The 15,110-nt window shown below is 43.4% G+C and overlaps 1 protein-coding gene across 3 annotated transcripts in view; it reads left to right on the top strand.

The window, feature by feature from the left end:
• The window catches only part of MAPKAP1 (MAPK associated protein 1), a 107,373-nt gene that overhangs the window by 60,793 nt on the left and 31,470 nt on the right, over nucleotides 1–15,110 (top strand). The window contains exon 8 of one of the 3 annotated variants that reach the window (XM_037399342.1): nucleotides 44–254. The exons of the other annotated variants lie outside the window; for them this stretch is intronic. Coding sequence (XP_037255239.1) covers nucleotides 44–138 — 95 coding nt within the window. The 3' untranslated portion in view covers nucleotides 139–254. Of the gene's footprint in view, nucleotides 1–43; nucleotides 255–15,110 lie in introns of those variants that run through there. 3 annotated transcript variants of the gene reach the window in all.

Raw genomic sequence — 15,110 nt, 5'->3', positions numbered from 1 at the left:
GTGTAAATGGGCATTCACATATATGTTAGTGTATATATTTCAAAAGTGTTGCTGGAAAGATCTCTCAGCCTTACAAGAAATAATTATGTTGAGAAATTGCACCGAGTCTTGTCACACAGCAAAGGAACTTTAATATAAACCTATCTATATACAAGGTAGAGATAAGGATCTTGTCTTTGTAAATGAATGAAACCTCCTTATATACGTTTAGTTTTAACTATGGGAAAAGAAAATAAACCCTGTTCTCTTTAGAAAAAGTAGTTCAGTGTGGTTTTTAAACGAGTGTATAATCTGTCATGGATTTAATTAGCTATCTTCAGATGAGAGCTGAAGTTTTAATAAAAGTTAGAAGAGAGAACACAGTGAAGGACACGGATGAGCTGTCTCAAGGCCATATTCCAAGGGAACGATAAGAGCTGTAAAAAATGGCAGAGGAGAGCAATTGAATGAAGCAATGAAAATCTGATTCTCGTAAAAAAAAAAAAAAGGGGGGGGGGGGTGGGAAGGAAAGAGAGAGATGCTGGTAGGGGTGGTTGTAGATGAGACCCGCCAGCGTCTGCAGCAATTTGGCTGCTGGCCAGGAGTCATTGTTCACCCTCGGCTGTGGCGGCTCCGTCCAGATGTGCCAACTGCACGTTTCAGCTTTTGCCAGCTGACTGCGCCGTTTGATAACCAGCTCTCTGGATGCCCATCACTGGCCGCAGAGATAGAATTAAATGATGATGATCTTCCCACAAGTTGGGAGAGGAAACAATGCATATAAATCTTGATTTCATCTCAGCGTGAGAAGTCTTTATCCATCATCACTCATAATGAACAAGTCGTTAGCTGCGATGAATGGTGTTCTGTTTTTTTCAAACACCTCTTTTGTTCACTTTTTGGGTGACTTTTATTTGTTTCCTGGGGTCAGATTTCTCTTCCCTGAAGGGAGGTGGCTAAAGGATTCACTTAGCTCAGTCTTTAAACTACTTTCCTCCCTTGTGTAACAGATGTTTTACTCTTTCACCCATTTGAAATTTGGTTTTGCTTTTATTTTGTTATTTTTGCTCAGTAGCTTAGAAACGGCATGGACCTGTCACTTATTCCTTCAACTAATATATTTATTTCTACTGTCCTGGCCCTCCTGCTGAGAAAGCTTTGCAGTAAGAGGGTATATAAGCATGTGTGTATCGTTTTGGAGGGTTTTAATTATACAAGAAATCATTTAAATTTACTTTTAATAAATTATCCGTGAGACATCTCACCCCTTTGAGATATGACCATCATCCCTGCTGTGGATATAACCATGGTAGAAGTCCCAACTAAAAACCTCGTGGTTACTTATAGGCGTATTTACTTCTGAACATGTAATTGGGTTGCTTGAAATAGTCGGTGTTGCAGATTTCAGTTGAGCTTGTGTATAGATAGGTCCAGAATCAGGACCTGCGGCTGTAAACTTCATGAGTTGGAGTCACTGCAGGAAGAGCAATCACTCTAGGGAAAGGTTTCTACTTTAATTCCCATATTACTGAATTTCATAAATGAAATTTTGTTTGTTTTATTTTTTAACTGTTGGTGAGCACTCATAATGCATTATTGAAATTGTCATGTCATACTGCCATGTGGGTGAAGGGACTTCTCAGGTTAGGTATTTATGTATTAAATTGGTAAATCACTTAAACTTTTTCATTAAAATTATATTCCCTTATCCAAAACTTCCCTTATTCCCAGTTATTTCCCTTACCCAAAACTGTGATTCATCAGTCAGTGTACTTCGGTGGGGTGGGGGTCTTCAGAGGGTCTTGCCAGTCATCTTTAAAAAAGCAGAAATTGCAGCCGTCTGCACAGAGGGTTCCTCTTGCCTGCCCTGCCCTGGGGATCCCAGACCTTTCCCCGAGCCCTTCCACTGCCGCTAGCGGTGAAATGCCGCCGAGGCTGACGGGTGCTTCAACCTGGGATGCCACCACAGTGGGCACGGCTAGGCCAGAGCAGGAGCAGGAGGATATTGCCATCATTCTTCATCTGCCACCCGATTCTTCCTATTTGGAGTGGATATGCCTCTTACTTTCACTGGGAGATGCACAGATAAATGGATTTAAGATCAGACTATTATACGGTCCCATGCCGTTGTAGTTCAAGTCATTATTAAGCAGTGGATTAGGATGTCAAAGTTCTGCATAAAAGATAAGACATAATTTAGGAAAAGCATTTCTTCTTATTAAGCAATGCTTCCTTTTAAGTTGATTGTTCTGATTTTTAGAAAGTGATAACCAAAAATAGATGTAATATGTTTATTTAAAGCTTTTGTAACAGTTTCATAAAATATAAATGCCCATGAACTTTTCTGCCCATGCTCAACATGCCTCCAGACCAGCCTTCACAGGATGAATGAATTTATTATGTTTACAGCTGATGCTGATTTCAAGTACTTGTGTAAGAAGTTGCTCTCTGACCGATTTTCACTGCTGACTTACATGACATTTTTCAACTTGGTCCTGTGTTTCTAAGAAAACACAGATCTTGGTTGGCTTTTTTGGGTGAAGAAGAAATTGAAGAGTTTCTCTTGTCTAGTCAGGAAGGGTATATTCCAGCATGACCAGGGCTAAAATACTAGACCGATTTTCCCTATTTATTTTATTCAGACGGTAGTCTGCAGCTTACAGGTAGGTTTTCCAACAAACAATTGAGCCACAAGTTCCTGAAAATCCATATGCTTCAGCCACCTCTGAGTCAGTGACCTTCTGAGCTTCTCTATTTTTTAATTTTGTTTAAAAGTGCTGTTGCCATCCTTGCAGCTGCCAGCCCTTGCCTGCCTTGGAGCACCGGGCTGATAACGACACAGAACATTCCCCTAGGCGAAGGGTCACGCAGAGCCGAGGTTTCTGCGTGTTGTTCCAGCGCGTGCACCGGCATTCATGTAGCTGTAGTGTGAACCATGTCTGCAAAAAATATCAGTGTGTTTATTTCAAAATGCCTTTTTTTGAAAAGACGAAAGCTGAATAAAGGCTTTTGACTGCAATTTAACTTCAAGCCAGAAATTATTTGTTGCAGGGAGACATAGCTCATTAGAAGGAGGTAGAAGTGGGGTAAAACCTTTGTTTCATAGAAAGCAGCATGAAAAAAATGGAAGCACTATTCTGATTGTGCCTAGCTCTATTTAGGTATTATGTTAGGTAAAATTATTGCAAACTATTCAAACTACATTCCTTGCAGCTTTCCTTTCTTAGTGTCACAAGGCTTTTGCCTTAGATGCATGAGCACTGACTGTTTTTAAATAATAATTTTTCGAGTCAATCAACAGGAAATGCAGGTGGTAAAATAACCTGTATGTGTTACAGCTGAGAGATCCACGGCCCTTAAGTCATTTAGTAGAGGACACGGTTGTAGTGAAGCAGTGCTTTGGGAGCCCGGTGACCTGTCCCACAACAGGCAGCAGCAGGGGGTTAATGGGAATACTGTATCATCTCTTGCCACGTGCCCAAATCGCCAACTGGAAGAAATGCATGGGAATGGCTGCAAGTTAGGGAAAAGCCTGTAACAACCAGTCAGTGCTACATACTGGAGAAGATAAATCTGCAGAGGAAATTGTTGAGGCAGATGTTTAATTAGCTGGAGTCGGGCTGGATAAATCAGGATAGGAACTGTCTATGCAGATATGCTGGTGTGCCTTCCTTTTCTCTGGGCTGGTTTCATTGTCTTTTGAAAAACTAACTGTTCTTTTTGCTTAGGAAAGAAGCAGGAAAAACAGTCATATAACCTCTCTGTTACTGTAATGGATTCCCTTGTGTACACTCATAAAATAGAAAATGTAATTGATGTTTTCTTATGGTAATGAAAAATAACTAAGTAGAATACTTTATCATCAATTTGTTTAGCCTATTGCATGCTCAGCAGCATGTATTGCAGATGCATATTTTACGCAAGAGCTGGAAATAAAACACTGTTGGTTGTGGAATGAGCTCCCAGAGGAGGCTGGTCTAATCCAGCAGTGGACCACCTTGAGGGAGGCTGGGAGACATGTCTCACGCAAGAGTTTTCTCAGAAGAGGCAGGATGGGAGAGAAAGAACCTAAGGAGGAGGGGTGGTACCCTACCCACGGCAGGTCGCAGCGGTGAAGAGGCAGAAGCTGAAAGCTCCCTTGGTGCCACAGGGACCTTGCTGCACCCATCGCGTTGGCCTGGGCAGGCCATGCTGGGGTGCAGGGGTAAAGGCCCCGTGGAGAACCCCAATATCCATAAATAGTTTAATTGCATTGTATAAACTTGCCATGTCTTGATCTCTTTAGAGAATGGTTTTGAACATTGTGAGCACTCCAGCAGCTCATGGTTTAAATATAAAATTGGTCTGCGATACAGCAGAGCTACAAAAAGGGAATCATATGCTTGAAATTGTGAGCGTGAGAACTTCTCGTTCTTCCTGAATTTATCAGTGAAAATGTCAGATATGGTCCTGTCTGTATTTTGGACAGATACAATAACAGAGTCTTAAAAAGCCTTCTTAGAAGGTGAGATTTGGGCGTTCTAGTACTTGGTATAAGTCTGCTCCCTGGAAATCAATTAATATTAACTTCTAAAAAAGGTAGATACTAGGCATGCTTTTAAAATCCCACACTCATGCTTTGCAGAGGAAGTTTTGTAGGTCGTACAGATCATGTTACATAACTGTGAAACCATTATCAATATGATGACTGGATTTGCTTTACTACTTAACAATTTTCCTACACAGTCAATCTGGTGTGTATTTCTGCTGGTGTTTTACCAATACGTCTGTGTTACCCGGTTAGCCTAGGAATTTAGGTGATGGTAGACGTACATTTTAAATCTTACATTTTAGGAATGCTCTCAGCTGGACCAAGGAAACCACATTTTTTGCAAGGCAAAATGCAGAGCCCCTTATGTTCAGATACTGCAGCACAGCTGAGACTGGGTCTGACAGCATCCCACAGTGTGCAGTAGGCAAGTAGATCTTATCAGGCTTTTTATATCTGCACTGAAGCCTGCATTCAATATTTCCTATAAAATATATTTGCATGGCTTATGACTTTAAGAACATAAGAAAGATGATGACTTCATTCTTGATACTTTGTGTATCTTGATGCCATGGTGATTCTCAAATTAAGTATGTGCAGGAGCTATATGTACACTTGAAACTCTTCCCTCCTTTGAGCTGTCTCATTCCTTTTGCTTTTCAACAAACATATTCTCTGGGATGCCAGTTGCCTTTTCCTCCAGACCTTGACTGAATGGACTATAAATACTAATGTAAAGTAAATAAGAACGCAGAGAGAATGTGTACCAAGGCTTTGTTTTCAAACAAATTAAGCATTGATGTCAGTATATAAAAACTGAATGTTCTTAGAAGGAAATGAGAGACACAACTAAACCATGTAAAATGCTGAAATGTTAGAATCATCCTGCCTGTTTCTGGTCCATGTCAGCCTCTCTTCATTTGAAATTTCTTGTGAACAGAGAAGCCTTGTCTGATTAATCTTGTCTGGTTTTAAGCAGAAATTCTTTGCAGGGTGAACATGCTACTGATTATTATTTAATAGCTGCTTCAAACTGCAAACATCCCTGAAGCAGAAATGCTCAGTCCTTTTAAGAACAAAATGCTATACAAGTTTAATTGTTATAAACAATACCTTCTGCCAACATTTCACAGACATGACCTGTATTTTCCGTAGGTTAGGGTGAGAGTTATTAACTTCGTATTCTGTTCGGTTTGGAGAAAGACTAATACTTTTTCTATAAATGAAAACAGCTGCTTTACAATAACATTCAAGTCCCTAACAGCTGTCAACTAGTGCTTTTTTCATTCTTTAAAATGTGTAAAGTGACCAAAAATAGTCTAAAATAATCTTACTAGTCTGGATAAGTGTATTATCTCACTGCCACGGGAAGCTGAATAATAAGGAAAGAGAAAAATTCAAGAAACTGAGATAGGAAATAAAAATAAAAGTCTCCATGTCATATTTTAGTCTCTACAACAGAATCAAACTAATTGTGGCTGCAAAGGCCACTTAAAATAATGTGTTCTATCACCAGCTAACTCAGAGCACAATCTACTACAAAATCATCTTTTGTAATGGTTTATTATTCCTGTGTTTCAGATTTGTTCACACAGAGCTGTTAAGTTATCCTGCAGAACTTGGAGAGCAGAAGCTCCAAATAAAGATGCTGCGTGAGGCTGGTCCTCCACAGAAAGCAGCTCGGGAAGGGAGCTCGGAGTTCTCTTTGGAAATTCACTTTTGAACATAGAGGTCTCAGCACCGCTGTTAACATCAAATTTCTTGTCTTAAACATGCACCCAAAACTATTCATAACCACGTTTTATTCAAAACTTAGATGGGGCATAAGCAAAACCAGCAATGTGAAGATCCCATTTGTGTGAAACACCACTTACTGCCTGGCACCCTGCCAGGCCCGGGGGAAATGGCGCGGATGCCATCGTGCCGAAGGTTTTCGTTTAAACCTGTCCCACGATTCTCCTGTTCCTGGAGTATCTCAGCAGTTCTGTTTGTAAATACTTGGTCCTGCTGCGGTGGTGCCGTATGATTTGTCCAGCTCCTGCCTGCCGCAGGTGCAAAAGGAGCTGGTGCTGCTGTGGTGCCGGGAGGGGGCACAGCGGCTCCGTGTCCCCGTGGCCAGTGGCACTGGGAGCGTGGTGGGGGCTGCGGGTGGGGGAGACTGGCGGTGGGTGCGCAGGACCTGAGCCATCTATAACACACAGGTTTGCTCCCTCTGTGGAGCAGGTCACCCTGAGTTGTGGCGGCAGATATATTTCCGTAGGGTCCTCAGTGAATCCGGTATCTGGAATGAGGGCCAGGGGTCTCTGCATGTGCAGAGATGACACCTTAGACTTTGAACCCAGAATCTGCTTCCTACCATGTACACATCTCCGGTTTTAATTTCTGAATTACTGAAAATCAGGTCTTTAGAAAAGTATAACACTGTGACTTTTACAAATATCCCTAATCCCAAAACAGAGTATAGCTTTTGTAAGTTCCTAAAGAGAGTAAACTACTTGGACTCTTACATGCTGGTTGCCTTGAGATTACTGTTGGCATGAATGGAAAATGTTCCCGTTATTGTCCATCAGGACATGTTTTTCTTTCGTCAGAGGATAGGAATCTGTGCCCGGCTGCAGGGAGCCCTGGGGGACCTTGCTGTGAGCCTGTGTGGAGCCTGCTGGGGAGCCCATCTCCAGCCCTGCAGGACCCCCTCTGGCTCAGAGCGGGATGCCCCTGTCCCCCCGGGGCACCTGGAGCTGCAGCCACCCCTTGAGGCAGGGGTGCTGGCTCTCCCCTCCAAGGGGGTGGTTGCACATGGCAGGAGAAAGTAAAATACGAGGAAAAGTTAAGGGGAAGGATGCTCATTCTGAGCATCTTTGGGATGGCGCCGGCTCTCCCAGTTCACCCTGGGGGTGATCAGGTGTTGGCAAGCACAGGAGAGGGCAACTGTCGGGCTGTGGGTGTTAAGGTGGCCGTGTTAGCTGTGGCCTTGGACTCCTGGCTGGCACCGCCACGTCGGGACTGGGGCTGGGTGGCTGCTCCGGCTGCCAGGAGAGCTGTGTGTCCCCCCTGGGCTGTGTGCCCACATCCCCACCTCGCAGGCAGGGGAATGGGACAGAAGGTAAGGGCTGGAAAGACGGGGAGGGATGTATTTGTATTGCATATATACCTGTATTTATTTATATACATTAAAAAAGGAGGCTTAGGAAGATAAACTGTTTAAAACCACAGGCCTGTGATTAAAGCATTTTTAAGAGATGAACCACAATTAGAATAAACTGTCATTAACGTTTGATACTGTCACTGAATGATGGTAACTGAGGAGTTTAAATTTAAAAGTAAATATGTTAGAGTAGGCGATGCATATGTTTGCTCTGACTCTTAAGGAGATGGAAGCCCCAGCATCTGTGACAGTGAAAAGCCAATTAATTTGTATTTCTGTGTGTTTACATGCATGCTTTTCTGCTTAATGGTAGTTTTGAGCTTCTCTGGCTTTCAGTGCTTTGTTTTGGATAATTACAGCATCCCTGCAGGGTGTTGTACCCCTGGTTATGAATGGCTTTACCTGGAAATACTTCAGAAATTCTGGTTTTCCTTGCATTAAGCTGTTTATATTAGCGGGATTTAAATTAAAAAGAGCATCGATATTTGTAGATCCTTGGTCAGGGCTCTCCTGCTTGCTGCCCCCCTTTCACCAAAGAGGCAAGGTGGTAAAAAAGGCGTAAGTGAAGCGTAGAGCCCCTGGTTGTCCCAGCTTTCTCCCGGTTCTGCTGGTCCCGTGCTGGGGCGGTAGGGGCTAGCTGGTCCTGCGGCTGCTCCTGGGGGAGCTTCTGCCGGCTCACAGCTTTCCTTACCCCTGCTTGGCACCCTCCGCCCCATGTTCCCAGAGCTGTTTGGCCCCACTGCTCACTGGCTGTCTGCCGTGATGTCTGTTAGGGAAAGAGGAAGGGTTGCTTGCTTATTATTTTTGCAGCAGATTTTCCTCAGCAGGATTGGTGTGGTGCAGGGTGAGCCCCTCTGTGCTGGAGAGGGTGTGATGGAGGCTGCTTGAAATTATTTCCTTCTGTCTACAAACTCCATCTCTGTTTTGCAGTGGTAATAATTTATTTCAGCAAGCCCTTTCCCACCAGCCTGCTGATGCTGAGCAGACACTGACCTGACGGGGGGGACGGGGATGCTGGTGTGCGTGGAACAGCTCATCGGGAATAAAGTTTGTGAATAGTTTGTCAGAATAGAAATAGCTCGTTAGTTCTGTGCATTTGGGCTGATGGGATTCTGGACATCAGCCTGAATGGTTGAGGAAAATTTTTCATGCCTGGTCTCTGAAATGAAAGTGAAATATTGAACTGAGTCTATTTTAGAGCTGTTGGTATTGAAATCATACATTTATTGGTTCTTCTGGGTTGGTAATAAAGCTGTAATTTATGTGATATTTTAAATTCTGTGATTCAGTGTTGGGATGATGGAGACTTTTTTTGTTTATTTTATCCACTCTGATGAAAGAAGGTACTGCTGATACACCAGGTAGAGTCGTGGGACCGTCTTCTTCCTGCTTGTTTTTTGTGAAGCTTGAAATGCACCCGTCTGGGTGCTTGTGTTGCCCCTTGCTGCCGTGCTGTCACTTCTGTGTCTGTAGCAGGGGAAGGACCTTTGTCACTTCACAGTCCGAGTCAGTGTGTAGAGGCCTCATGTTGATCTGCATCTCAAATAACCACCTGAACTTGGACTGGGGGATGCTCGGCATGCTGGGATGCTTGGGATGCTGGGATGCTCACATCGTGCCCTCCTCTAGGCAGCAGAGTGTGGAGGGGACTTTGGGTGGGTCAGCTGGCACATGTACTGCCCTGACATTGTATCTTCAATTTGTGATTTAAAAAAACCCACCTAAATACGTATATTGGTATTTCTGCTTTAAGATACATTACATTATAGATCAAACACGATGATTTCTTTCTCCTCTCAGCTTTATTTAGAGCTATATTTTGCTAATGCCAAAAGAATAAAAGTCTATAGTAGCAATTAAATAAAGCACTTCTGTTAATATTCTGCAAAGACTGGTTTGCTCCTAGTTATGTGCATGTTTTCTATTCTTCAGAAAAGCAATACATAAATGAAGTGTTTGTTTCTTTTTAAGGGGCTTTTGACTAAATTCTTTAATTTCACTGGCTGTCAAGGTAGTGTTAAGTAAAATGGGTTTGAACTGCTGTAGTTTTTGTGTACTGGACTAGATGTCAGAAACCTTTGCCGTCACTGGAAATTCTGTCACTCTGGATTTACTATCTGTTTCCCACAGCTGAATTCTTAAGCAGTGTGATTTAACACCTTGGCTCTCCATCAGCCGGTCCTGGCATTTATTTGAATGCATTACACCACTGGTTTCCATAAACTATTTTACAATTGTTTCATATAAATGACTGTTTATTTCTACAAAAACCATCTGTATTTCTGCGGAGAGCAGCAGATAACTGTATGTAAAATTCAGTAATGTCACAACAGTGTAAGTTAAGAAAAAACAGATTGGACAGAAAAAAAGTCTCATGCTTGTGCTTAATGTTAAAAGTTTGTTTTCACTATTTAAATCTTTATTTATTAACCAGTATTTGCATTTGTAATGATAAAATCTTTATTCCACTTCAGAGGTGTTGAGGGGCTTTGGGGATTTTTAACGTATAAACAGATTTAAGATGTCCTCATAGCAGTAGGATTTGAGATGTAAACATTCTGGCTTTACAGCTATTTCCTCTCAAACTGTTTACATATTTTCTGTGGTTTTATTGTCATTGCCGAGCACACAATGGAGTCCTTGCCCCTTCTGTCATGTTCGAAGAAAAATCCTGCAGAAGGAGGCCTGAGACCTCTCTCCATTCCCAGTTTCTGTGCTCTCCACAGTGTATTGATCCCTCTCCTCAGGCCCCTTTTGTTCGTAACCCTGGCCCAGGGTCTGTGTCCAGTGTTGATGGGACATGTGCTCCCCGTGCCGCTGCGGAGGCAGGTTGCACCGGGGGCTGGCAGGGGACGGCGCGGTGCCTCGCTTTGCCTGCTCCCAGCCAGCACCCCAAGGAGCAGCCACGCTGAGCTATTTTAATTCTTCCATATGCCACCCATGTGCTGGCAGAGGGAAAGCTGGAATCCAGTAGTCTTACACTTAGTGCGACTGATACTTTCTGACAGACTATTTGAAATGATAGAAATACATAAACCTCCTCTTTTTTATGACCTTGTAATAGCTGCAACATATTTCCAGCAAATATTTTCTATGGCAATAATAAAAAAGTGATAACAAAAAAATAAATATAAATATAGTTTAAGCTCAAAAGAAATCACACTTTGAAAACCTAGGGTTGGAGCAGTGAAGTAATAAATCATGTATCCTTGTGAAAGGAGAAACTTGAAATAGGAAAGTACCACAGACATCAGCATTAAATGTTTATCAAGTATTTTCTTTTGACTACTTTCCTGTCTTCTGTACATGGACAGAGCCTGGAACATAGCTCATATTCGCTTTTGCTTATTTACTGTCTGCCTGGCATCTGCTGCCTAGACTATTAAGTGACGGCTGCCTGACCGTCTTCAAGTTTCTGGTTTTACATGTGTTATTTTGGAATTACAGCCATGCCGGCAGGAGCCTGGAGCCCCCCGCAGCTGGCAGCATGCTCCCAGTGGAGCACACGTTGGCATGGCGCATCTCCTGTGTCCCCGCGCATGGGCTGGTGGGGCAGGCGCTGGCCGTGCACAGACGTGGCCATCCTCCTGCAGCGCCCTGTGAACTTCTGCGGCTGTTTAGGTGACGAGCTACAATATTGCGTCCCGCACCTCCGTGGACGTCCATAGCTCCTGGCGTAGTGTTTGCCAGCTTGCCGGGGGCAGGTCTCTGCCTGTTGTCAAACCAGACGAGTTTTGCAGTTCAGCTGAGATACCACGGGGCACGTGCCCCGCTCTGCCCCAAGCCTCGGCAGGTCTCGCGTTTGGAGGCTGAAGATGTTCTTGTGCCGGAGTGTTTCAGTAGAGGAGCTGTGTCAGGAGAGCAGGTTTTGAAACTAATCCACAAACAGCAACAAACCGCTGTGAGCCGACAGTAGGCACCAGGAGGTTTGGTAGGGGTCAATTATGAAGGTGCTGCATTGTTAAATACAACGTGTAACGTTGCTTGTATCTGCTGCTCTTTCAGGCGTGGGTGGTGGCAAGTGTTTGTTAAAGGAGTTAAGGAGACATCAGTACACCTTGCCTTCCTTACCAGGCAAACTGCAAAACTGTCAAATGCAGTGGTAGCAAAGAGCAGAATTAGTAGATGACATGCGGACAAATGCACTATACAGAGGAAGAAAATTGTCATGGCTTTTGTAGAGCAGGTTGTGCCTCAGAAACAGGTAAGCGGTCTTTGAGGAAGCCGGAGACCATCTGAATGAGGATGATGTGTTTTACATAGCATGCTTAGATTTCCAAAAAAGATTTGACAAAGACTCATAAAGCAATTAAGCTGTCACAGGATGAGAAGGAAGATCCTCGCATGGATTAATAATTGATTAAAAGACAGGAAACAAAGAATAAGAATAATGGCCCTCTGTTATTAGTAACTAGGTTACTGGTGGAGTTCCAGTGGAACTGGTAGAACCTGCATTGTTCCATTAATGTGGGGCATGGAAAGTGATGTGAATGCTGATGTTACGAAATGTGTTGTTGATACAAAAGAAGTAAGAATAGTGCAAATAAAAGCTGTCTGTGAAGCACTGCAGAGGTATCTCACAACGCTGAGTGACAGGACAATAAAATGAGAGAGGGAATTCAGTGTCAATGAGTGCAAAATAATATACATAGTAAAAAGCAGCCGTAACTATGTGTATACAATGATGGGCTCTAATTACCTTCCATCAGTCAAGAAAAGTGTCCCAGAGTCGTCATGAGTAGTTCTCTGAACACTTCAGCTCAGTGGTTAGAAGCAGTCAGAAAGATAAATTGAACACCAGAAATTAGGAAAGGAGTAGAGAACAAAACAGAAAGCGTTACTATGCTAGTCCATAAATCATCATGAGTCCACATCTTAATTGTTATATTTTATCTCAAACAGTATAATATAAAAGTAAAAAGGTACAGAAATGGATGAGTGTGAAAATGGATCAGATGTGTGAAGCGAGGAGTAGATGCTAAGGAGATAAGATCTTTTCTGGTTTGGGCAAGACATGGCTGAGGACAAGAGAAGGCTGTGAAGTGCATGTGGTAGAGGTGGTACGTTGCAGGGGGGCAGGGTATCACAGCTGTTCCGAAGACGGGAGATGTGTGCCCCAAAAGCAGTGGGTTGACAATGGCTTTTTGAAACGGAAAGGAATTATTTTTCTCGCACAGTGCAATAAATTCGGGAGGTCAATGTTATGGAAATCAGAAACTCAAAAGTGTTCTGAACAAATACATGGACCATAAAGGGAGCAGAAACAGCTGACAGCAGAGCTGGAACTGGGGCTTTTGTGAGAATTATAGGAGCTCTTGAGAGGGACGTAAAGATAAGGGACAAAGAGGATGTAGCGATGTGTTTTGTTGCAGAGACTAACAGTAAAACATGGGTTCAGTTTTAAACCATTTGGGTTTTTTTGTTTATGCTGGTCTTTTTAGGTTAGGTTTGACAGTGCTGTAAACATTAAATATTGAGGTAAGTCTTTCAATAATCCTTATTTTATCCTGTTAACTAGTTTGGAGATGAACATGGGTTTTGTTTGTGGTTTTGTTTAAAGCTGCGTTCTCTTTTTAAGTGTTAGTGTTTGTTTATTGTGCAGATTCAACCTCTGACCGTGGTATTCTTCATTGCTATTGAAAGTTAATGGGGGAAAAATTGCATTCCAAACATTTGAACCTGTAGTAGCCATGGCTGAACTTAGTTGATCTCTGGTGATCGGTTCAATTTAGTTACGATTTTTAGCCATTAGGCTGGGGCTGAATGATGGTGATTTGGTTGAGGCCAAATGTCTGTAGAAAATTGGCTGTTTGATAAGAGCCCTGTTATCAGAGGGGGATACTTTCTCATTTACATTTAGATGAGTATTGATTATTTATTTACTCAGAGAAGTGAGATTCGTTCCCAATCTTATCTCTCTCGTCTCTGCTTGTCAGCAGAAAGAGAGAGAGAGCTCCTGACATCAGCTCAAGATAACAGCACTTTGTAGGGAAGATAAAAGTTGGAATGGACCTTTTTCTAGTCTTGACTGAAAGGATAAGTTTTAAAAATTAGAACTGATGGGTCATGCTTTCAAAACCCCATTCTGAAGGCTTTGCAGCTTAAATGGCAACAGAATTGGTTTGTTGTTATGCGGATGGCCATTGCCTTTTGTAAGAGATGCTTAATTTGATTACCAGGTGGGATTCTTCCTGGGGCATCTTTGAATTGTGCAGTAGGAAGCTGTGGGTGTAGTACTGGGGGTGTTTCCGTGTAAAATTCCTGGTAATCCTTCCTCTTACCAAAGAGGTGTCTTGAAATAACGGAAGCACAGTGGGTACCTGTAGGCAGAAGCCATGGTGTGGATGACTAGATGGGGGGTTTAATGGAAGGGACGTGTGTAACGGAGACTGAGGCCCGGAGGTGAGGTGTGCCAGCACCTGGCTCCAGGGATGCTGAGCGTGGCCCTGGGATGGAGCAGCTCCGGCTGTCGAAGTTAGCCCCGTTCCTCCACAGCTCCCGGTCTGTCAGTGCACTCAAACTAAGTCTGGAAGAGAAGAATTGCTGTTACTGGTATCGTTTGCAGTATGTGGTTTAAGCCCTCACTCCGGCATGCAGGATGCTTCACTACTTGTGTGGCCCAAGAATGGAGAAGACTGGATGCGTCAGGTCACCAGAGCTGGTGGAGAAGGGGCCCGGCTCTCCAGGGGCTCTGCAGCCCCAAACAAATTCCTGCTGGGTTTTGAATAAAAAAGTTTGCTTGAAGGTATAGCCCCTTCTCTTGCACTCCTTCGTTTCTGGTTTCTGCCCGCTGCCTTGGTTCCCCTTCCTCCCCAGCCACACAAGCGCTCGTTCCTCCAGCCCTGCTCGCTGTAGCACCGACTTCTCTCACTCCAAGTATTTGTGACAAAATGACAGAACTAGAAGAGGATTCGTATTCATTAGCTTTGTCTTCTGGCTGTTTTCATAGAATCGTAGAATCATTTAGGTTGGAAAAGACCTTTGAGGTCATCAGGTCCAACTGTTGACCCATTTTGCCCTGGTAACTTCCATTTTAACATAGGTGCTGCCAGCTGGGTGGTGGAACGTCATACATGCGGTTTGCTCCCCGCCGTGCCGCAGCAAGCAGTGTGGGGTGCACACCTGGGCTGCCGCCCCAGCCGATGCCGCGGACGAGCTGCGGTCCTGCCGCCAGAGCTCTGCTGGGGTCATGGGCCAGGGCCATCTGTGCCAGGAATTTAAAGGTTTGTTTTACAACTACATGGAGCGTTTGCATCAGATTACAGAAAGCCATAAAATCCAGCTTTAGTATTACCACTTGAAATTTTGCTGAAATTCCCAGAGCAATGTTCTGTTAGGGGACCATTAAATTCCCTAATATTTCTACTCCAATGACATCATCTGAACTTGTGAGAGAAGTCTGGTAGTAAAACTCCTCCACAGAATCAGCCTAACATTTTTCATCTGTTGTGAAGTAGA

Source organism: Falco rusticolus, chromosome 9 (assembly GCF_015220075.1).
Source record: "Falco rusticolus isolate bFalRus1 chromosome 9, bFalRus1.pri, whole genome shotgun sequence".
NCBI classification, from domain to species: Eukaryota; Metazoa; Chordata; class Aves; order Falconiformes; family Falconidae; genus Falco; species Falco rusticolus.
The sequence above is the reverse complement of the archived record's forward strand: the minus strand, read 5'-3'. Positions and strand labels throughout refer to the sequence as shown.